Source organism: Mastigoproctus giganteus, chromosome 10, assembly GCF_048544385.1.
Source record: "Mastigoproctus giganteus isolate SK-2022 chromosome 10, ASM4854438v1, whole genome shotgun sequence".
NCBI classification, from domain to species: Eukaryota; Metazoa; Arthropoda; class Arachnida; order Uropygi; family Thelyphonidae; genus Mastigoproctus; species Mastigoproctus giganteus.
Genome location: NC_143584.1, coordinates 25786375 through 25811080, shown reverse-complemented (window position 1 = coordinate 25811080; position 24706 = coordinate 25786375). Strand labels below are relative to the sequence as shown.

Genomic DNA, 24706 nt, shown 5'->3' with positions numbered 1-24706 from the left:
AATTCCGGATATCCTGAGAAGCCTACGTTTTATTGTCCAAGTCGAAATACAAAACTGACATCTCCTTGACCTTTAAGCTGACTTGATAAATATTCATCTCGAATACGGAATTGAGTTTTGGGGGTGGTCACTAATGGATATGAGACACACACAAGCCTCTGCTAATGTCTACAATGGGGTCGCGAAGACCTTCAAGAAGGTCAGAGGTCCAAATTTTTTACAGGTGTAGTGAATATGGGCCACAGCATCATTATGCCTCCTGTGGGGGGGGGGGGATTGGAGCTGATAATTAACGATGTAGAGAAATCCAAATGGTCATACGGCATCATCATTCATCCTTGGTCAATGCTAGCTGCGAAGGAGGATTGTGAATGGCAGATGACCTCGTGGGGTTAAAATTACTCATGATATGAAACTCACGTGTTCCTATAAATAGATGGTGTGTTTCGATTTTTGATGCATTCAGTACTACAAGTGAAGTTTTCTATCGAAGAATACAATGGGGAAAATTGTGGTAAGTCCGTTTTGTTCTTTCTCTTTTTCTTTATACTCTTTAATCGAAAGTGTACAGATTTAATCATCGGGACTTTTACTGTTCTTTCGTGACGAAATGGTGGCAATATAGGATGTCGGAAAATCCTGTAAGGCTCATTTTTCACTGAAATTTAGCTAATCAGATGACAGCTCAAACAGAACGCACCAATCTGTGCTTCTAAGGAAACTTTTGATCTACAGAAACTACACCTTCTTAAGTTCTTCCTAAATTCTAGTACTTAGAAATTACACTTTCTGATTTTATCAATTAATATGAGATATATTTATGATTCAAATAATATTTAATTCTTGTGGACTCTGTTCTTCCACATCGTGTGGAAAACGCTAGGATTCGAAATCAGCCGAGATAAGTCTTTTGGGGTTGTTTTCACATGTGGCCGAGTTAGTCGATCTCGAAAGAGTTTGCGTGGTTAAATCTCAGAAACTTTTTATATCCATCAAAACAAGCATACAGACCCTAGAATACATGCAGTTTACAAACACTGCATGCTGACGCTTCATGCCTGGAACTCGGAACATGCAACTCAAATGAAAAGCTCACACCGTTGAATAACTGACTACTATGTTATGAATTTAATATAATTGCAAAGGATCTAGCTATAAATACCAAATTTTATTTGGGCTTCAAGGCAACAAAGCTACCTAAATTGAGCAACATAACAATTCCAAGATAAATCACTCTTTCAGAGTCGGTTTCATATTCAGCTTCAAGAGAAAAATAAGTCTTGTCAAAAATATGGGATCAACTGGTCCGCCCCTCTTTTCAATGCTTCATTGGATAATCACCACCATAGAGGTATATTTTCTCATCTTTGTGGACGATATATTATTGGGAGCCATTTTTATGTAGAATATCTTGGTAAATTACCAAAGGACTTTGAGAAACTTTGCTTTCTAAGATAACATCTTTTGTATTCATTTGCAAATTCTTTCTCTCATGATGACCAATCAGTGATTCACTGAACTGTAAAGACTCCTCAGACTTAATTAGTGTTATGGATCAATGTATTTAAGTGGTCTGACTTTTCAACTATAAAAGATAAAGGACGATGCCAAACAAATCGCAAAATACGCTCCAAGGTAGCTGAGAAAATCAAATCTCATATATTTGGTCTAGCTACAGAAGACTTTCTTTCTTCGTAAAATGTAATTATTTTTTTTTTATGTTTCTTTTTCCATTGCAGTGAAAATTATTGGCATACCTGAAAGCTATCTTTTTAAGGATATTCAAAATGTAGGGTACTTTTTTTAGGATCATACTATATACGTTATTTATTTATACATGTGTATTTTATATTACCATTAGCTTCATTTTATTTAAACTAAAACCCCCAACTTAAATATTAAATAATTATTACAATAATAATTCTTTAATTGAAATAATAATTATAATAAACAACAAATAGATAAAGAAATCTATTATTTTAGCAAAAATATTTATGTTTCATAGCTGGCCATAACGGTAATTTTTGCCGTTCTTGTGAATGTCCTTGCGCAAGACCCCAGATATGATTACAGACGTAGAAATCTGTACCCCAATCCTGGTGCCTACAATCCCTATGGCTACGATAGCAGATATAATTTGGATCGTTATTCTGGCAACCCCTATTACCCTGGTCGATACAACAACCCGAATTACGGTGGTCGATACAGCAACCCGAATTATGGTGGACGATATGGTGATCCATATTACACTGGCCGAAATGACTACCAAGGTTACAGAGGACTTTCAAATTATCGTGGCTATGGTGCTTATCCACAATAATACCTTCATGGAATGCTCTCGTAAGTATCCACCTTCTATATCAAACAGAAATAATAGTAGAAGATAAAAAACAGATGGTCTACATTGAATTTGTTTATATTCATTTTAAAATTTAAGTTTTACTAATATGTCATGGTATAATTGGGGAGAAAGACGAGTTTCGAATAAGATTTTAGAGAAGGGAATGCCTGGTCAGATCCACAATCAGACATTGGACGTGAACCAGGTACTCATAGCACTGAAGAAGCTCTTAAACAGTTTAGGTTGATTTAAAACAAATGTTTATCGAGGATCTGTAGTGTGATGTTTGGGGTTGGATGTTCCTGGCCATCATACTCACCTAATTTGGATCTATGAGAATGAAACGAGCGAATATAAGAGGGATTTTTTGTACACTTGGTTGTGATGATGTTAAGTCCGCATGTTATATAAATTTATATTTGTTTTTTTCATCAGCAGATAGTAAAGATCTACAATCTGATCCCATTTTTTATTATTTTATTTTTATAGGACGAATCAAGAGTTTTTCACATTTCAGAAGGCAACTAACGAAATAGTTTCCATTAATTAAGCAAGGTTCTTCCTGAAAAATGTAAATTTTGTTGGGTTTCTGTGTTTCTTTTTTGAAGATATTCTGTAATATGTAAGGGATCAATAAAATGTTTTAATTTTTTTAAAAGATTGTGTTTCTGTTTCATTGCGCAATTAAATACTTTATACATACACACATACTAAATTAGTATCCTGTACGTGAGGAACTATTTTACGAAATATTGATAAACTACAGAAATTAAAACATGTTTTTTACTAGGAAAGTTTGAACGGATAAGTCAGAAATATTGCAGTTTGTTTGTAGAGTACATACTGTTTTTATTATATGCTACGAGGTGGCGCTGCCAAAGTATGGCGACTTCATGAGCCCCAAGAATGTGAGGAGATTGCACGTAGGATATTCAAGCCTCTCGTGCACTTCGCACGTAGTTGACGGATGTGTTGTAGAAAGGTCAACTTTCTGTCAAATATAAGTCCCAAAAATCTAGTCTCAGGTACTACTGGGACAGCATTTTGTCCAAGCCTCAGTTCAGGTTCAGGGTGAAGATTGCGCTTCTGCAAAAATGCATGCAAACAGTCTTTTGTGGAGAGAACCTGAACCCGTTATTCGTTGCCTGAATTCAAATGGTCAATGGCACGTTGCAGTTGCCTCTCAATTACCCTCATGTTGCAGGAATAACAGAATATGCTAAAATCGTCAACATAGAGGGCACAGTTTACAGTTGGAGGAAGTTGTTCTGTGATGGAATTCACTTTAATGGCAAAAAGCGTAACACTTAAAACGGATCCTTGAGGTACTCCCTCCTATTGGCTAAAAGAGCGAGAGAGAGTAGATCCTACACGGACTTGGAAAGAACGGTGACATAAAAAGTTTTTAATAAAATTGGGGAGATTACCTCTAAGGCCGATGCTGTAGAGGTCTTTTAAAATTCCAAATCTCCAAGTTGAGTTGTGTCATACGCTTTTTCCATATCGAAGAACACTGACACCAGGTGTTCTCGTTTTAAAAAGGCAACTCGAATGGAAGTTTCGAGCCTGATTAAATGGTCCAAAGTTGACCTATTCCTACGGAAGCCGCACTGAAATCTGGAGAGGAACCCATTAGCCTCCAAATACCAGGTACTAATTTCTCCCACTTGCGGTTGGGACCTCAAGTGGGTGAAATTAGTTTGTTAGTGAAAAAATTAAACAAGAAAGGCGATTTCCCTTTCTGGGTTCTTGCTCAAAATCTGTAAAGTACAGAACCACTTACAGAACCGAGAATTTGAAAAGCACTAGAAATTAAAGAGAACAAAATCACTGGGAAAATCACTCAGGAAAAATCGCTTGGACACTAACGCTTGGCACTCGGGGCCGTCCAGTAATTGAATTCACTTTTACAACAAAGAGGGGGTAACACTTAAAACTGATCCTTTGGGTACTCCTTCCTATTGACAAAATGACCGAGAGAGAGTAGATCTTACATGAATCTCGAATGACCAACAAGATGAATATTTTTTAATAGAAACAGGAAGTTGACCTTTAAGACCAGTGCTATAATGGTCTTTTAAACAGGTTTTGGAAAGCATCTGGGACAGACATTTCCAGTTTACATTGTCCAGAGTGGGTCTTTTCCTTCGGAAGCCAATCACCAACTCCATTCTGCCATTCTGCACGCCTACTGGGTTGACTGATTGATTGCGTTTTTAATGGCGTATTGGCAGCTTTGGTCATAATGCGACAAGTCCAAATAAAAACAATTAGGTAATCTATAAACAGGCTACCTCTTCAAGGAAGTAAATATAAATGACTAAGGTAAATAACAAAATAGCGCACCTAATGGGTTCACCCCCCATTTCTTCAGGAAAACTTGCATATACTTTTATTTCGAACATAACATTACAAATTTCCCAATGACAATTATTATTTTTGAGTGGCCGCCTTTTCCTATTCGTCTAAACCTTCAGTTTACAAATATTCATATTCATATATCCGTTCACCATAAACAGTTAGGTGTTCGAATACTTTTAGTAGAGTAGTAGATATCCAAACATTTAATTAAATGAATTCACTGAATAATAAAATTTTGTATTCGTATTTTGGTAGCTTAATGCTGGAATGTTTCAGGTGAACCTACTTGAATAATAAACTCTCTTCCTACCTTCTTCATTAGATGTATTTCAATCTAGGGCTGGTCTTATCTCGAAAATTTACTAACAAAAAAGCCCATTCGAATGAAAAATTATTTCCGAGGGATTGCAGAATAGACAGAGGAACAACTGATAATAAATTTAAACCCTTTTTATGCGCGTAATTAGTTCAGGCAGCGAATAACTCACACAGAAATACAATCGTTTATTATCAGTAGTGCTTAACAAGCTGAAAGCATTTGTTTACATAATAATATCCGTCTACCTTCGTTATCTCTAAATAATTTTATACCAAATGGCAATTAGCTGAATCATCCGATGGCATTGAAAGCGCCCTCTTTAAGGATCAAGGTCAAAAAGAACTCTTTCCTTTGTACAATAGAAATGGCAATATTTGCGTAGCCCGACAAGTTTCTTGGGTGTTGGTTGGAGATGACCCAGATTTAAAATAAAAAGAAACTGATAATAATAAAGACGTATAAATACATTGAAAAACATTTACTTAGCATTCTTCTGAAGAACTGTCCAACACGAAGCCAGGATGAAGCAGATTTCGGTGAGTTTTAGCAATTCTAATTCTTTTATCGCATGCTCTGAACATTTTCATCCCATAATATCGAAAGCAATTGTGTTTTTAATTGAGCGTTTGTTTTTCGTTAATGCCCTGTAAGTAATGCGGATGTACAGAATATAAATAAACAATTTATTACAATTTATTATATACGCTGTTTATCTTATAACTCTAAAAGAATAAACGAAGGTTTATAACGCGAATGGGCACACCTCTGATTATAGCCGGAAATGTCTTACTGATCTTTGATTAGTTTTGTATCTCATCTCAATGCCATTGAGATGAGATTCTTTCGGGCTTGGTCAGACAGTTTCCCAATTCTCAGCTCAACAGAGTATGCCTGGGATGCTCTCCATGAGAACTCAGGTCTTTTCCATCCGGTGTGGGGACCAGAGTTCATAATCCATACTCACAATCGTAATCTATACTCCCAGCACTAATCAGCAGTTACATTGTGTTTGTTTGTTTGTTTCGGAATTTATTGGGCGCATCGGCAACTATGGCCATAGTGCGCCATGCATATGGTAACTATGCATGTAATTTCTTTTCAAATAGAGAAAATGGAAAGAAGGGACCAAAAAGTTTTTCTAACTAAAGGAGGTGATATACTTTAATTATCTTGAGAAAATTATAAATGCTTGAGACATTTGTTTCATTGTTTAAAATTGAGGTAAGTGTAGGATCTTTTGTTGTGGCTGAAGTGCAAAGCATCTGGCGTTCTCTTGTATATTTTGTGCATTCGACCAGAATGTGTTTCACTGTGAGCATTGTATTACAGTGATGACATTGAGGGGGTATCTCTCCTCTTAAAAGATAACCATGAGTTACATTTGTATGTCCTATTCGCAGACGAGCCAATATTACCTCCTGGTGTCGGATTGAACTGAAGCTGGAAGGCCATCGCTCAAGGTTTGGCTTGATACTTCGAAGTTTATTGTTTGGCTGATTTTCCCATAATAACTGCCATTGGCACGTGCATTTTTCCTGGATTATTGGTCGATAGTCTTGATGAGGCACTTTCCACTTGTTCTCAGATGAAAGGTGAGCTAATTTGGCAGCATTGTCCGCTAGTTCATTTCCAGGAATTGCCATATATCCTGGGACCCAGCAGAAGTGTATGTTTTTCCCAAGTACTGATAAGGTATGCAGAGAGTTGACTATTCTTTCCACGACTGGGTGGGTCATGTTCATTGTGTTTTTTAGTGCTTGAAGGGCACTTAAGGAATCTGTGAAAATAATGCTGTTGTTAATATTGGAAGACTCGATATGATTCAGTGCAACCTGAATTGCTATTAGTTCTGCGGAAAATATACTGAACTCACGTGATAACTGATAAGCTAATGTGATGTTTGGGAAAACTGCGGCGATTCCAACGTGGACATCATTCTTTGATCCATCAGTATGTACTATGGAAAAGCTAGGAAACTGGTTCACTACTGCATGGTATAGCTGCAAGAAATTTTCTCTATGCAATGTAGATTTATTCCATTCATGTAGATGTAAGTTACATGAGGGCGGAATGATATTCCAAGGAGCAAGAGAGGATGGGAGGCTATGTGCCACATTGTCTAAGGTCAGATTTAGTTCTTCTAAGAGGTGTTTTATTCTCATGCCCAAAGGACGATTAACATTAGGGCGGTTTTGGTATAACCTGGTGTGCTGTGATGAAAAAAGTATCTGCCAATTTGGGTGTTCTGGCATAGATCTAATTTTATAGGCGTAACGTAGTATCAGTTGTTGTCGCCTGATCGAAAGAGGAGGTTCGTGTGCTTCAGCATATAAGCTATGTATTGGAGACGTGCGATATGCTCCTAATGCAATCCGTATGCCACTATGATGGATAGGGTCAAGCCAGCGAAGGGCACTAGGTCTTGCTGAACTATAGACTTGTGCTCCGTAGTCAAGTTTTGATCTTATTAATGCTCTATATAGCCGTAATAAAGTAAGGCGATCAGCTCCCCAATTAGTTGCAGAGAGAACCCGGATGACATTTAGTTTTTGTTGACATGAGTTTCTTAGTCTTTTGATATGCTCAACAAAGGTGAGTTTCTGGTCTAAAGTGATTCCTAAGAACCGTATGCTCGGTTGAACTGCTATTGGTTGGCGATTCAGTTCTAGCTCTGGATTGGGATGGAGTTTTCGTTGGCGGCAAAAATGGATGCAAAATGTTTTTTCCGGACAAAGTTGAAATCCATTAGTCTGAGCCCATGAACAGATCTTATTTATTGCCCCTTGCAACTGTCTCTCAATAGTATTCATGTTTTTTGCATGACACCAAATACTCAGGTCGTCTACAAACAGTGCTTTATCAATAGTGTTTGGAATTTGTCCGGCAATGGTGTTTATTGCAATTATAAAAAGTGAAGCACTGAGTACAGAGCCTTGAGGAACTCCTTCTTCTTGGGAAAATACTTGGGACAGTGAGGTTTTGAATCGAACCTGGAATGTACGCTTGCATAGGAAATTCTGTATGAAAATCGGGAGGTGACCCCGAAGTCCATGACGATGTAATTCACGGAGTATTCCATACTTCCACGTGGAATCATAAGCCTTACTGATGTCAAAGCAGACTAACACATGGTGTTCCGATCTGAGGAATGCATTTCGGATGGAAGTTTCTAGTCTGACTAGTATATCTAGTGTAGATCTGTTTTGTCTGACACCGTATTGTGCAGAATGTAGGAGATTGAGATTTTCAAGGTACCAGATCAGTCGGCGGTTCACCATCTTTTCGAGAGTTTTGCAAATGCAGCTGGTCAAGGCAATTGGTCTATAATGAGTGGGATTTGTAGGGTCTTTACTTGGTTTAGGGAAGGCAAGGACTGTGGCACGATGCCATTGATTAGGGAATTTATCTTCCAGGAAGAGTCTATTGAATAGATGAAGAAGTAACTGTAATGATTCGGTACTAAGTTTCTGAATCATGGAATAGTGAATATTATCTGGTCCTACAGCACTGCGTCTAGATGTAGACAAGGCTCTGTGTAATTCGTGAATGGTAAAAGGTAAGTTGTATTGTTCATCTCCTTTTGAAGAGAAGTTTAACTTTTGTTTTTCTAAACTTGTTTTTAATCTTCTGAAAGTCGGTGTATAACTTTCTATTGCTGATGTTTTTGCAAAGGTTTCGCCCAGTATATTGGCAATTTCAACAGGATCATTTACATTCTGCCCTCTCCATTCCATGATGGGTAGAGGTATCGTTTTATATTTGCCACTCATTTTTCTGATTGCTTTCCAAATTTTATGTGCAGGCGTTGTTTGATTAATAGTCGAAGTGAAGCGGATCCAAGCAGCCTTTTTATTGCAGCGTCTGACATATCTCGCTCTTGCTCTAGCGCGCTTATATTGAATGAGATTGGTTGTAGTTGGACTCCGGCGAAAAGAATTCCAAGCTTTGCTTTGCTCTTTTTTAGCCACAAGGCATTCATCACTCCACCAGGTTTTTGGATGAATCGGTAATTTAGATGAGGATTTCGGGATAGTTTGTTCTGCTGCATGTAATATCGTTTTTGTGACATAGTCAACTGCTTCATCAGTTGTGGAATTTTGGATTATTTCGGAATCAAGCTTAGTTAATTTTTTATAGGACTGCCAATCTGCTTTTTCAGTGAGCCAATGTGGAATTTTAGTAGGATGATGAGAGGGCTGATTAAGTAATTCAATTATTATGGGGAAATGATCGCTATGTAGCGGATCGTTGTTTATCGTCCACTTTAGAATAGGATATAAGGTTGCTGAACAGATAGACAAGTCTATTGCAGTGCTTGTTCCTGAAGGAAGGTGAACGTATGTTGGTGAACCGTCATTTAGAAGAAGGAGGTTGTTATAGTCTAGACACTGTTCAATTAGTTTTCCTCTTTGGTCGATGTTGTTGTTACCCCATAGAGTGTGATGACCATTTAAGTCTCCCAAAATGAGGAAAGGTGTTGGGAGTTGAGCTATAAGATTGTTGAGATCATTTTGTTGGAAGGTATAGCTTGGTGGGATGTATAAGGAGCAGATTGTCATATGGATGTCAGCTGCCACACGGACTGCTACTGCCTCGAGGGGAGTGTTCAGTGAGACCTGTTTGGTAGCAATATGTTGGTTTGTTAAAATGGCTACACCACCATGTGCAATATTCCCATTGGTTCTGTCTTTTCTAATAATGTTGTAACGAGACAGTTTTGGTGTATTTTGGGGTTTTAAATACGTCTCTTGAAGGCAGAGACATATTGGTGAGTACTTACAAGAAAGATCGTATAGGTCATCGATATTGGCACGGAATCCACGACAATTCCACTGTATTATTCTGTGCATTATTTATCTCTTATTAGGCTTTCTGAGCGTTTTCGGGTTGCTGAAGTTTTCTGTTTTTCACTTTTGCTTTTATCTTTTTTTGGGAAGGAAGGCCTTTCGGTGTCCATGTCTTCTTCAACAAAAATTTGAAGAACAGGGTCATCTGCTGATTTTTCTTCAGTGTCCATTTGTTGTTGGTGACTAGAAGTTAGGATATGTTTTTCTTTGGGTCCTTGATCCGGACTCTGGACATTTTCTTGTGGTATGGTAATTGGTGTATTTACTGCTTGGGTTTGAGTTGCACTGTACAAAGATTTTACGTAATTTGAGAAAGACTGTTTTGGGGATACTGTTAGTTCAGTTTGCGATCCGGTTGATTGGAATTTTTTGATGGCTTGGGCATACGTAGGTCTGTCTGCATGAGTTGGTGGTGAGATGATTCTTTTTGCTTCTTGGTAAGAAACATTATGCTCAGTTTTATATTTCTGGATAAGTTTCTCACTTTTCCAGCGCTCGCATATTCTGGCATAAGCGGGATGATCTTTCTTGCAATTTGGACATACTGATTGAGGAGCATTACAGTTTTCGCAATCATGTTCGATTGAACCACACTTTGCGCAAGTAGGGGTTCCCCGGCAAGCTGTTTGAGAATGTCCATACTTCTGGCATCGGAAACACCGTAGCGGGTTTGGGACATACGGTCTGACATTACATACCAGATATCCGGCCTTAATGGATAATGGACGATTCGGTGTGTTAAAGGTCAAGATCAGATTGCGGGTAGGGATCAGATTACCATCTTTTCTCGTGGAGATTCTCTTGACATGAATAACTCCTTGTTCTTTCAGTTCTTCTAGCATTTCTTCTTCAGTTACATCTAGTAAGTCCCAGTTTGAGATCACTCCTTTAGAGGTGTTTAGTGATCTGTGGGGTGTTACAGTTACTGGGAGACCTGCAAAGTAATTTGTTTTCAGAAGTCGCTCAGAATGTTTGGTATTAGACGTCTCTATGAGAAGATCTCCTGATCTGAGTCTTTTTACGGATTTCGGAGATCCTGCTTTACTTTCCAATTCCTTTTGAATTCTAAAGGGAGAAAGTTTGCCAACTGCATTCTCACCAGTTGAATGGATGATCAGATAGGTTGGAATTGGATATGTCTCTGGCTCAGTTTTTTGGCGCTTTGCCGTTCCTGCTGTGGAACTGTCTTTCTTTTTTGATATCTGGGTTGCGTCTGGCAGCCCAGATAAGTCTGAGTTTGATTTACTCATGATATGCTCTTTTTGGCCCCGGGAGATTGTCTTTTTCTCCCAGGTTACCAGCCCCGCCACGTGGAGGCAAGAGCGGTGCCGCCTAGTGACCCAAGCGAAGAAAAGGGTTAGTAATAACTAAAAATAAAAAGAGGGATTAAAGAAAGGTGGTTGTCCTTTCTAGGTTATAGTATTTGAATATATCTATTTAATTATAATATTCAGGAGTTATCGGACTTTCGAAACTCAGGAATAACGTATTTACAATTAAGCGTACTAGATAATCACTCTGGAAAGGCGCTGTGGTCACTAATATCGCTTGGCACTCGGGGCCTTACATTGTGTCATAATATTCTTTGCCCAATGGTAAACACTCTGCATATGGGTAAGAAAAACGTTTTTTTATCCCTAACATTAAGGAAAGTAATTTTCCAAATTATATTATGCTCTGGTGTAGCATCTGAAGTATATACGAGTGTTAATCCATCTGCAAATCATCAGGTTTTGTCTCTTTTCACGTTTTTAAAATCAACACATCATTAGAGCGAGTAGGTGCCCTTGATAATTATTTTTTTCACCTTGATGGAACTTATCAAGGTTAGCAGTTGGTAATTTGTTTATCTGATACAGATGTCGAATAAACCGGTTGACTCTACCGGGAAATACTCCATGCGCGTTATCAGATAATCAGAGACTTAGTTTCATCAAGACTCGTAATTATTAGAGGCGCGAACTTTGGTGAAGCCAAGGCAAACGTTTCTTCTTAACTATAAAATAATGCTGACAACTTTTTGCGCTATGAATTTTTTAGGATTGTTACTTCAATGGCATCTACATTCCTTTTCAGATACTCATATTGCTGGTCTTAGTATGCACTTCCATTGCTGTGGCTACCTATCATAAACACTATTATGGACACAAGCATCATTCCTATTGGCCAGCCCATGGAGGATATCACTACAAAGTTCATTATCCTGGCTATGCAATCTACAAGCGTGGACATTACCATTATCATGGCTAGTGGTGAGAGCATTTGAAGGATTACGGTAAGCATTTTGAAAGGTGTGGATGCAGCTAACAAAACCTACATCAAAATGTTTTCTAGAAGTGCAATTTCTATTAGTGGTTACAAAAAGAACTGTATGAGCTACAAGATTAGTCACACCGTGTATTACATTTTTGTTCTTTATAAATATTAAAATCTTTCTCGATATTCATATTATCGAAAATTGTTCTGCAATATCCTATTTGGACATTTAGCCTTTAGCTTCGAAATTTCATTTTTAAATTTTAATGTTTAATGATTAAAATTTTAAAATATTCATATTCATTAAAAATCATCAATAAATGACTGTTTGCTTAAAAAATAATAATAAATAAAATAAACAAATATTTATGAGATTGCACTCAGACTTGGTCAGGGATTCGTCAATTCATCAATAAATGATTGTTTGCTTAAAAAAACATTGAGTAATGTTTTACAAGTTTAAGCTGCATAAATTTAAATTAAAAATATAAAACATTAAACACTTTTTATAAAGCTGGAATCTCTTAAAAACTTAGAAAAAGTATTTGGTGTATGTAAGAAATTCTATTTGATTTTCAGAATGTTTCGACTGGATTCTTAAAGCACTCCTCTACTATTATTGAACTCTGATTATAATCATAACATACGAGAGCAGAATTAAAACTTAGATCATTGAATTCTGATTTCTCCATCGTGGTAGCTGAATATCTATTGACAGAAATAAATACTCAGTATCAGGAAAACTTACCCACCCTAAAAGAGCGAATGAAACAATCTGAAAATTGTAGATGTTAGTACATTGTGATTACAGATTAGATTTTTAAAGTGTATTTCATTTTCAGGTGTGGATAGAAAGAACCAATGTGATCCTGAAATTCACAGAAGAGTCAATAATGAATTTTATTATTTTCAATTCACGATTTTGTTATAATTAATGATTTCATAAATAAATTTTCCATGCCAAGTAATTTTATTCAACATTTAAAAAACAGAAAGGCTTTTTAAGACTAGAGAACAGATAAAAATATATACTTTTTTTCCCCACAAGTGTATTAACAGAACATAAAAACGTTGGGGAAAGAACACTCCAGTTCTTGTATCTTGATGACAAATATTCTTCTAGTTTTGTTTCCTTTAAGTGCCTGGAAAATGAAATAGTTAACTGTTTATTTTATTTTGAAAAAGAGAAAACGTCTTTTGACCTTCATATGATATAAGAAAAATATAAACTTGTCAATCTGTCTATTAAAGGAAACACTGCTTTAATTACTATTCAGGGTGGTTCAATTAAAAGGAAAAGAGTTCAATTAAATCGTAAAATCTGAATAATACTTAATTTTAATATTAAATTCAAAATTTAATACCACAAAACGTAGTCCTAAAAATAAGCGAGACAGACCTCCTCTAAATTTCAATTGAAACAACCCTGAATGACACCGAAACTTACCTTTCATGTTTAATCTTTTCCGTTTTCACCAATAAAAAATATGGTGCCCATATCTGTGGCTGGAAAATGGATATTGATTGATATAACTATAAGGATTATATCTACCATAAGGATGTCCCCCATAAAGTAGGCTGTAGATGCTCTGTCTTCCAGGGTTGTTGTAGTAAGAATATCGTCCTCGAGGGAACAATAAACTAATGCTGGAAACTACCATCATAGAAATTAACAGGAACATACACTGCAAGAAAATGAAATGGAATCAGTATTCACAGCGCGAATTAATAATTATTAAAAGAAAGAATCATTCCAATTCTAATTCTAGGAGTCTGGCATTATTCAAAAGGGGAAATTTATCTTGTCCACTCAAATTAGAAACGAATTTACAGATCTGATAATGTTTTTATCCAAACCAAGGTGAATGGCAACATTATCGAGTTTATTTATTTGAACTAACTCAGCTTGAGGAATCATATTGAAAATACACCGAAGAAAATATTAGAAGTCCAGTCGGCAAATCCAACAGGAGCTTACTAATGTTAACAACCTCCCACTTAAAAAAATCTTTAATTAATTAATAACCTTAAACCAAAACGAATATTTCTGGTATTCATCTATACTGTAAAAGGGCATGCAGCCAGTCACAAAGCCTTGTGAAGCCATTGCAAAATTGAAAATAAAATTCAAAGAAAGTAAACTGGATACTTAAACTTCGTAATAAACTCACCAAGAACTTCATCGCACTTTTTGTAAGAACTGTATTTGAATGATCAATACACAATACAGAAGCTGTAAAATGGTGTAAGACTGATGTTTCTCTTTTATATATTTCCATTCATATTTCGTGACTAATTTTAGACATCTCTGTTTGCAATTATCCTTTGCTGACGAAATCAAACGGAAACGAAGGCGATCTCAGGGTATTTATCGACAGGTAAAAGTACGTTCAGGGACACCAATGCTATTATTTTATCGTCAAGTTCACCAGAAGGTCACTGTGGTGTCAGCAATTGATTCCATCGGAGCAGAAAGTGTTTGGTAAAAAGTACAACCAATTATTAGCTGCAGCTTGAACCAGGAGCTGAACCTGCGAGGCAGGTTCAGCTCCTGGAATGTATATATCCTAAATTTTAGCTCCTGGAATGTATCCAGGAGTTGATACCAACCCTTAGACCGCCGATGAACCAAAAGTCAGGACAAGACAACCAATAATGGTTCGGATCATATATTGGACAGTCTTTTTAACTGTCTGTTTCTTTTATGTTTATACTGACATGAATGAACTTGTCCTGACTTTTTGTTCATACAGTCTATGGTAATAACGAATTCAATATAAAATAAATCAACATTTTTTATAAATTTTGAAGCGCAACAAAATAATTTATTTTTCTTTCAAAACTCCTCACCGGTGAAGGCTACAAATAAACTTGTTCTTTCACAACTGAACCCGTGGACCTTTCAAAAGAAATAATTACTTTGTTTGTGTTTTCAGTTAAGAATGGCATAATGAACATTCTCTGACTACCCATTTCATCACCAGGAACACTCAAGCAGAACTCAAGGAAAAAAATTATCAAAACATAACGCAGTATTGTGTACAGTTTTGTCACGAAGATTATCTTTTTACGCATTGAAATAATATTAAATTAAAGCGTGGTTTCTGTTGTTGAAATCGCCAAGGTAATTTCAAGGTCATAGCTGTGTGACTCCTTAGAGTTTTCCAACGGTTAAGCTCAACAGCAATTAAGATTTGTTCCATGTACACTAAAAAACAAACAGATGCTCAAAAACAAAAATGGCCGCTTTTTTTTTTTGTTGCATTCAGTTCTGATGAATTACATGTTCCAGAGTACACATTCCCACCAGCCCAAACAGGTGTTTAACTTGAACAAAGAATAATATTCTTGAAATTCGCAAAACCAGTTTTAAACCCCGTCGCTGGAAGGGTGGGCCACTGGAAAGTGCCCCTACTTCCTGCGATATTAATGTAGATCATTTAAGGCGAGAAATAGCTGCGAAGGTCATTCGCTGCAGAGGACTACAGTGAAGTAACCTTCGTACGACAAAACGAGATACTTTTCCTTAAGTTTATGACTAACACACCCTGCGCGATAGACAGTTGGTACAGAAGTAATTAAGAAAGAATGAAAACGCAATATATTTTTATGTATGAAGAAAAAAACTGTAGATTTAAAATCTATGTTCAGCAGGGGATTTACCAACTTTCACACTAATGATGGTATTTAAATCTCGAGTAATAATAATCTTTATTACCAAAAAAGAGCATAAATTACAGTCTGCTATCAAAAGAAACCACTATTACTCATAAAATGGCATTTTCATCCAATAAAAGTTCCTTCCGATGAGATGGAATCAAAACAGAATCTTTCCCAATTGATAAAGTTACCTAAATTTGAGTAGTGGATCCCTAGATGGATGGACAGAGCCTGAAGTAAGCCTTAAAAAATTTCAAGACGTATTCTTTACACTCGTACTGGAAGCCGTTGGGCAAGAGGGGGAACTAATATGCCTCGTGCATTATCGCTTTCTGATCACGCACCAGACGAAATTACGAAGGTGGAGACGCAAGGTCACCTACGTTTTAACCAAGACAAGCTTGACTGCTTACGTAGGATACTCCCGGCTAACACAATCGACATCAAAAATAGTATCCAGATAAACTGCAAGATGAGATATGCTGATAGAAGCTACAGGTAGAACATCTTAAAGCAAGCAGACCGTATTTGACTCTTTTATTCTAGAAACACAGGTTTTTCATCCAGCAAACTGAAAAACGATCTCAGACAATTTACTCGGAGCAATATGATCTTAGTCGCTCATGCTCCTAAAACCCTACTACAAAAACAACAACATGAGGGCTTTCTGGCACAAGAGCTTCTAAGGCAAGGATGTGTATATTCTAGTTGCCTGTGGCCAGGACTGAAGGCCCTTTCTCACAGGCGCTACCTTACATAGTCTGTGTAAAACCTTATAAAACCTTACACAGTGTGTAAGATTTTATAAATTAAAATTACTTATTTAAATGCAAATAAATAAATTAATAACAGATTGAAGAAATTTTAAAATTTCTCCGAGTGTATAGGAATCAGTCAGATAGCCGAAAGCTTTAAAATTAAAGGAAAGAAAACATTCAATCAAAATGTGAAAAACGATCATTCGTAAATCTAACTGGCAATCAGAATTAACCGATATGAAAGACCTTGATCGGAATTACACACACTGGCCAAAGAATTTGAACCTTTTTATTAAGACAGTCACAGTTAGAAGAAGTGCAAATAAATGCAAACAGATGCAAAGAAAACTGTGACATGGAGTGATGATGTGTTGCCACATTGAGTATGAGGACTACACGGGTTTAATATAAAGACTGTTCGATTGCAGTAATCTGGAGCCAGAATGGAGAAAACGCATGATTATATCAGACTGTGATAAAGGTTTTATCGTCAGTACACTTTAGCAGGGGCCACGAGTCAAACAATAAAAAAATAAGTTGGTTTTTCAAATGCATTCATCTCAAAGGTTTTTAATGACTGGAAAGCAACCGGTCCTTCCATATTTCCAAGCCTTAAATGTGCCAGAAAAAGATAGTTTAAGAGCGAAGCCATACTCTAAGGGGGAGTGTACGGAAAGTACATCCAGTGTGCATCTCAAGTGACATCTGAATTCAACCAAGTCCAGAACTGCCCTTTTTCAATCTATACCATGCGCAGGGAATTTAAGAAATCGGGTATTGGTAGCAGCCTGCCTATTCCGAAGCCACTTTTTTCAGAGAAAAACATGATGGTGATCAGACAGTGTGGCAGGAACTTGAAGCGATGGATCTTATTAAGCCAACCCAAGCATCTCGAGGTGGTATCATGGTATGGGAAAGATTTGTTGTCACAGACTGGGTCCATTGATGTTGAATGTCATTCAGGGAGTGCTGAATTTTGTATCTGATCTACTGTATCCTGCAATTTTACCCTTTTGTCCGGAATGTTCTTGGTTTTGTAATGGCCACTTTATGGATGATAATGCAACAGCTAATCGTGCAAGAATGGTCCGGAAAACATGACAACGATTTCCACCATATTCTCTGGCCTTCACATTCATCTGATCTCAGTCCTATTGAGAATGTGTGGGATATGCTGGAGAAAGCTATTCGGCAACGAAATTCTCTTCCTTCAACTTTGTTGCAGCTTCGCGATATTTTTCTGGAAGAATGGTTACAACCAGACCAAAACGTACTAAAACACCTTATAGAATCCATTCCTCGCCGCACCGATTCGATACCGAATAGATATTCCCAATTTTGTTTTTTTTGCAAATGTGTGTGTGTTCTTGATACTATTTCAGACATTTCGGCAACATCGCAGATATACAAATTCCATTCAAAACGGACAGAAATTTGTCATTGCCAGTTATATAATAAGTTAAGAAGCATAAAACGGAACCCACAGCTATGTAAATTCCAGTTTCCGATTAAACATACAAGAAGAGATTGTGCTAATGATCAGAGCACGCATTGGTCATACTCACCTTACGCATCGCCATTTATTGCTAGGAAATGAACCTCCACTTTTCTCGCACTGCCGTTCACCCTTAACTTTAAAACATGTTCTCATAGAGTGCACTCATTATCAGTCTGCCCGATCCACATCATCCCGATCCCTCTCTAACCTACAGGATTCTCCTCAACCGAGTCATATAATTGGGACAACTCCAATCTAATTGAGTTTGTCCATTAATCAGTTTCTAAAACTGATTAATATATATACTCTTCTAAATATATTTTAATAATCTCTACTGTTCACTCCAGAGGAACAGGCACAATATGGCCATGGTAGACCTTGCGCCAAAAACACCCATTTCACGTGGTGACCTAAGACCTTTCTGTACGAGTAACGTGGTCGGTTTCTTTCGTCCCAAGAACAAGAACATTTTCTTTCTTTGGATACTGTTTCCTAAACCACTAAACTTCCTGAAGAATTCAATTGTATTTATAATGACACGCTATCTAAAACTGCACTGACTGATTGAGACAGCTGTTATCCACTTGAAAATGATTAGGATAAGGGCGAAGATCGAACCGGGCACATTTTTGGAAATACTGTGACGAATACTATCCTGCGAATTTTAACTTATATTTTTAACCATTCTCTTTGTACCTGTTACAAGTAATTTCAAATCTTACCTCCAATCTCTTTTTGTCTCAACTGTCTTAGATAATGAAAAAGGTAGTTGATATTGGTTTGCAGATCTCTATCGAGGTTTTAATCCTTCATGGATGATTTATTAATAAAAACACTATTTTTACCTTGACCATTTATTATTTGTATGACACGGTTCAACGGCGCGTGGCTACTAAATACTGTGCTGTTCTCGTGTTTTCTCAACCTTGTGACACCTCTGTTGTTGTTGTTGTTATTTGGCTTAACGACACAAGGGCTACTGAGGCCAAATTGTGTCTGCTGATAGTTTATTTAGTCGAAATATAACACTGTTGATGTTAAATTAAATACTCCTATATAGGCCAATACGTTTTAAAAATATTACAAGTTCATTTATGTTTGCTTCATTTCCCAGGATATGAGTTAAATCATGTGAGAGGTTCAACCTAGAGACCGACTGAAAAGTGTTTGTCCGTATGGTTGAATATAATGGACAATCAAAGAGGAAATGCCTAACAGTAAGTTGACTGTCACAGGTTGAACACTGGGGTGGATCTTCTCCCAGTAGCAGGAACAGATGAGTATGATGAGTGTGTCCAATTCTGAGTCTTGCCAGTACTACTTCCTCTCGTCTGTTTTGTCGAAATCCTGAGGGCCACAGTTTTGGTTCTTGTTTTATCTGGTAAAGTTTATTGTTGGTGTTACTTTTCCAGATCTGTGACCAGTTATCGTAACTTGCTTTGCGAATAACAGGCTTATAATCAGTGTAAGGAACCTGAGGATGTTCTGGGACAGCTGGTTGAGGATGTTTAGCTGCAAGATCCGCACTTTCATTTCCCGGAATACCAGAATGGCCAGGGATCCAGCAAAAACTGATTGATTGATTAGACACACTGCAGGAAAATAGCTGAGAATGAATGTGTTTCAAGGTAGGATGAGAAGATGAAAAATTCTTCCTTATGGCAGAAACAGCACTGAGCGAGTCAGTGTAAATTATGACAGGTGAGATGGAAAGTTCTATAATTTTACTGAGTGCTAATTTGATGGCATATAATTCGGCTGTGAAGACGCTGCAGACTAATGGTAGTGAGGCAGTAACCGTTAGAGAAGGAAAAACTGCAGCTGCACCAACCGCAGTAGCTGTTTTGGATCCGTCAGTATAGACTTTACAGGCATGGGAGTTCTGAGTAGTGTGAGCTAAGTGCAACTGCCTGATATTAAAGGAAGGTACATTATTCTTTCCCCACTCCAAAAAATGTGTATCGTGGGAGGAAGAAACGTATGTCCAAGGTGGAACAGGTGCAGTTGTGTTCTGAAAAATATCGCTTAAATTGATATTCCAACTCTGAGAAAGCTCTTTAATCCTGAGTGAAGCAGGTCTGTTTTCATTTGGCTTGCTGTCATATAACAAATCCCACCGAGTATTATAAAGATACTCCCAACTGGGGTGAGATGGAAGGCTCTGGATCTTAGCAGCATAGTGGAGCAGTAATGATTTCCTACGAAGATGTAATGGAGGATCATGTGCTTCGATATAGAGACTCTGGATTGGAGAAGTCCTAAAAGCGCCCAACGCAGTCCTGAGAGCACTGTGCTGGACAATATTTAGACGTTGTAAAGTAGTGCTCCTGGCAGAGTCATACACCGGACAACAATAATCTAGCCGTGACCGGATTAAAGTTCTATAAAGATGTAATAGTGTATACCGATCAGCGCCCCATGACATAGCCGAGACTGATCGCAGTATATTCAGATGCTTTAGACATGTATTTCTTAAATGAGAGATGTGAGCTTGAAAATTCAGCTTGCTATCTAATATCACTCCAAGGAATTTAACGGTACTTACAAGCGGGATTGGAATATTGTTTATTTGTAATTCCGGATCGGGATGGAGAGCTCGTTTCTTGCAAAAGTGGGTGAGAGTGCATTTCTTTTCTGATAGTCTGTAGCCATTCCGTGAAGTCCACCATTGTATTTTGGTAATGGCAAGTTGGAGCTGCCGTTCGATGGTGTTCATACTTTGAGATTGACAAGAAATTGTAAGGTCATCTGCGTACATGTAAGTTTCAACAGTTTTTGGGATGTCTCGTGTTATGCTGCTAACTCGGATTGAAAATAGTGTTGGACTAAGTATCGATCCCTGCGGGACTCCTTCTTCCTGAATGTGGGATGCAGAGAGTACATTTTTATATCGGACCTGAAAAGAACGCAATTGCAGAAAATTTTGAATTATTTTCGGCAAATGGCCCCTTAACCCCAAGTGGTAAAGGTCCATAATAATCCCATGACGCCATGTAGTGTCAAATGCCTTTTCAAGATCTAGGTTGACCATGACTAGATGTTGTTTCATGATAAAGGCATTGCGTATATGAGATTCGGCTTTGATAAGCACGTCCAGCGTTGATCTATTCTTCCGAAAGCCATACTGATGATCTGGAAGGAGATTTTGTGACTCCAGGATGTAAGTAAGCCTAGTGTGAACCATCCTTTCGAAAATTTTACCCAGGCAGCTCGTAAGAGATATTGGCCTATAGTTTTCAACACAGGAATGATCTTTTCCTGGTTTTGGTAAAGCAATAATGAAAGAATGACGCCAGGAAGAAGGATAGGCATTTTCGGAGAATATCCGATTATAAAAGATTAACACGGTACTCAAATCTTCTTGAATTAAATGCTTCAGCATAACATAATGAACTCCATCTGGGCCTGCAGCACTGTTTGAAGATCTGTTTAACGATTCTTGAAGTTCTATGAATGTAAAGGGTTGGTTGTACGGGAAAGAGCGGTGCGTGAAAAAGTTGATTTTATATCGTTCTGCGCTAGCTTTGATGTTCTGAAATGTGGACCCATAGGAGGCAGAAGCAGAGATTGTAGCAAATGATTCAGCAAGTGCATTAGCAACTTCTTCAGCTGTAGATAGGTCTTTCCCTTTCCAATGAAGTATTGGAGAGGGCATACGAGCGAATTTCCCATTTAGTGCCTGTATTTTATTCCAGATGAGGCGAGTGTCGGTGTCTTTTGTGATTGTTGAGGCAAAAGCGATCCACGAGTCTCGTTTCGCTTTCCGTCTAATTTGCCTTGCTTTTGCTTTAAACCTTTTATAAGTAATGAGGTTATTAGTGGTGGGATTCTTACGGAAATTATTCCAAGCTCGGTTTTTTTCCTGTTTGGCAGTGAAGCAATCTGCATTCCACCAGTGATTTCGGTGATTGTGATATGTCTTGGATTTTGGAATGTAGGTATTTGCTGCAGTCAGAATCTGATTGGTGATGTAAGTATTTACATCATCAATAGGTTCTTTTTTAACGTACAGTCTGTCTAAAAGTATTTGAGCAGAATAGCCATCCCAGTTCGCCTTTTTAAACTTCCAAGAGGATCGTTTATCAGGATTTGGTGTTACTCCTGTTTGTAAGGAGCAAATGATCGGAAAGTGATCACTGCTATAAGGATCAGTTAATACAGACCATGTCATGATTGGAAAGATGGAAGGTGAGCAAACTGACAAGTCAATTTGAGAAGTAGATCCTGTAGGTAGATGGATGTAGGTAGGAGATCCAGAGTTTAATAAATTTAGGTCATTATTATTTATAAATTCCTCGATCAACTTGCCTCTTCTGTCCATTGTAGCTGATCCCCACAATGGATGGTGTCCATTAAAGTCACCGAAAAGACAAATTGGAGTTGGAAGTTGTGCGATGAGGTTGTCAAGTTCTGATTGGGCCAGTGATAGAGATGGTGGAATATAAATCGAAACAATGGTAACTGAAATACCAACTGCAATCCGAGCTGCCACAGCTTCTAGGCTGGTTCTTAATTGGATCGGTCTGGACGGTATGTTAGTATTTACAAGAATGGCTACTCCTCCACGGGCAGGAGACTCTGGGCTTCTGTCTCGTCTGTATATCATAAAATTTGAGAATTTCGGCGAAACTTGGGGTGACAAGAATGTTTCCTGTAGGCATATACCTATGGGATTAAACTGAGAGATTAAATCCCTTATGTCATCAGAATGGCTGCTTAGTCCTCTACAATTCCACTGTATGATGTTAGGCATTATTTTGGTTTGGCTGAAGATGATTCATCTGACTGTTTTTTATGTGCAGGGCATTTTTTTCGGTCTTTTTTTGGGAATAATGGACGTCCAGTATCCATAGTGTCATTGGCATGGAGTTCTAGGATAGGGTCTTCATAATTTTGGTGTATATCCACTTCCATAGTGTTGGTTGGTGGATCAGTTTCCTCAGAGTCTTTATTGGGTTTCAATCTTTCTGCGTCATTTGAGACTGTCAGAGTATCAGTTGGAATACTAATTGGGGTGTTGGTGGCATGGCTGGTTTTAGTTTTAGAATTTTCTTTTCCAGTGGTTGATAAGGTTGTTTTAACCCAATTAGCTAGCGAGACGTTGGGCGGTATTGAGACATCTGTTTGAATTGCAGTTGTATGAAAACTGCGGGTTCGAGAGGCGTATGATGGACTTGGCATGGTCAACATTATTTGTCTGCGTGCCTCAGGATATGTGACTTTATGTTCTACTTTGTATTTTTGTATTGTCCTACCTGTTTTCCACATCTCACATGATTTAGAAAATGCGGGGTGATTGCCTTTGCAGTTGGGGCAAATGGGAATTGCGGCTGGACAATCTGCCTGTGTATGATCTTTTGCTCCACAAATAGGACAGATAGCGTCACCTCTGCATGCCTGCTGTGAATGGCCATATTTCTGGCATTTAAAACAGCGAAGAGGATTTGGGATGTATGGACGAATTCGACAATTTAAATATCCAGCTTTTACTGAGGATGGCAAATCAGGAGTACTAAAAGTTAAAATGATGGAACGAGTTGGAATGAGATTTCCATCTTTTTTTGTCATAATTCTTTTAGCAGCGATTACCTTTTGATGGCTAAGTTCTTGGACTAATTCCTCCTCAGACACTGTAATTAAGTCCCATTCTGTGATGACTCCTTTAGATGAATTTAAGGTATTGTGAGGAGTAACAGACACTGGTAATCCACCAAACGTAGTTGTTTTTAATAGCCACTCAGAATGATTGGATGTGGCTGTTTCAACCAGGAGATCTCCTGATTGTAGTCGCTTCACCATTTTTGGTGATCCTGCAATAGATTCTAGATGTCTTTGAATCATAAATGGTGATAACTTGCCCACGGGCTGCGTGGACAGAGAGTGTATCACAAGAAAATTAGGGATGTCTGGACGCTGTGCTTCAGTTCGAAGCCTTTTTGGTTGATTAATATCATGAGAGGATTCATGTCTTGAGCTTGAAGGCTCTAAGGGTGGAAAATTGTTTGAATCCATGATAGCTCCTTTTGGCCCTGGGGGTTTATCTTTACCGCCCAGGTTTCCGGCCCCGCCACGGGGAGGCAGGAGCAGTGCCACGAGGTGACCAAGCGGCTGAGTTAGTAAGTTAGTACTAATAGAAAAAAACAGAAAGGTGGTTTCCCTTTCTGGGCTTCTGCCTACTTCTTGTAGTGCGAGAGAGCTACTATGCTATAGAAATCAAGAAAACGGTTTTTCAAACTAAAATAGAAACTGTTCGCTCAAATGTTTTCTGTAGAAAAACGCTTTGGAAAACGCACTAGAATCGCTTGGCCACGGAACGCTTGGCACCCGGGGCCGTGACACCTCTGACTTATGTAGTAGTTTTGGAGTATAAGGAGGAAATTCATTTATTGTTATTTATATGTTTAAATAGGCAGTGTGTGGCGATTTAATACTTATTATTTAGGGCATTCCAATGGCCTGAAATTCTTTAAAATCACTACTCATGCCCAATGTTATAAAGGTTTAAAATTGATATTATTTAAATTCCTGAAATTCTTTAAAGTTACCACTGATGCCCAAGATTATAAGGATTTACAAAGTACCCCATTTCGTTTCAAATACAGACTGCTCAGAACAATTTTTTCTATTAAAGTGTTAAAATATCACACGATCACTAACAACGATTCC

At 37.8% G+C, this 24706-nt stretch overlaps 1 protein-coding gene and 1 long non-coding RNA gene across 3 annotated transcripts; both read left to right on the top strand.

Annotated features, from left to right (window-relative positions):
• The first annotated feature begins 469 nt into the window (after window positions 1-469).
• LOC150078893 (uncharacterized) lies at window positions 470-2964 on the top strand. The gene is made up of 3 exons (XM_090383383.1): window positions 470-514; window positions 2006-2340; window positions 2831-2964. The coding sequence occupies exons 1-2, from the start codon at window positions 500-502 to the stop codon at window positions 2318-2320; spliced, it is 330 nt and encodes a 109-aa protein (XP_090239509.1). The 5' UTR covers window positions 470-499; the 3' UTR covers window positions 2321-2340; window positions 2831-2964.
• A 2461-nt stretch (window positions 2965-5425) lies between these two features.
• LOC150078892 (uncharacterized) lies at window positions 5426-13092 on the top strand. Of its 2 annotated transcripts, XR_016547527.1 has the most exons (3): window positions 5436-5557; window positions 11945-12143; window positions 12967-13092. It is a non-coding gene; the product is annotated as an uncharacterized LOC150078892 (long non-coding RNA). The 2 variants fall into 2 exon arrangements; XR_016547526.1 differs by lacking the exon at window positions 12967-13092 and having other exon boundaries at window positions 5426-5557; window positions 11945-12314.
• Window positions 13093-24706: the final 11614 nt, after the last annotated feature.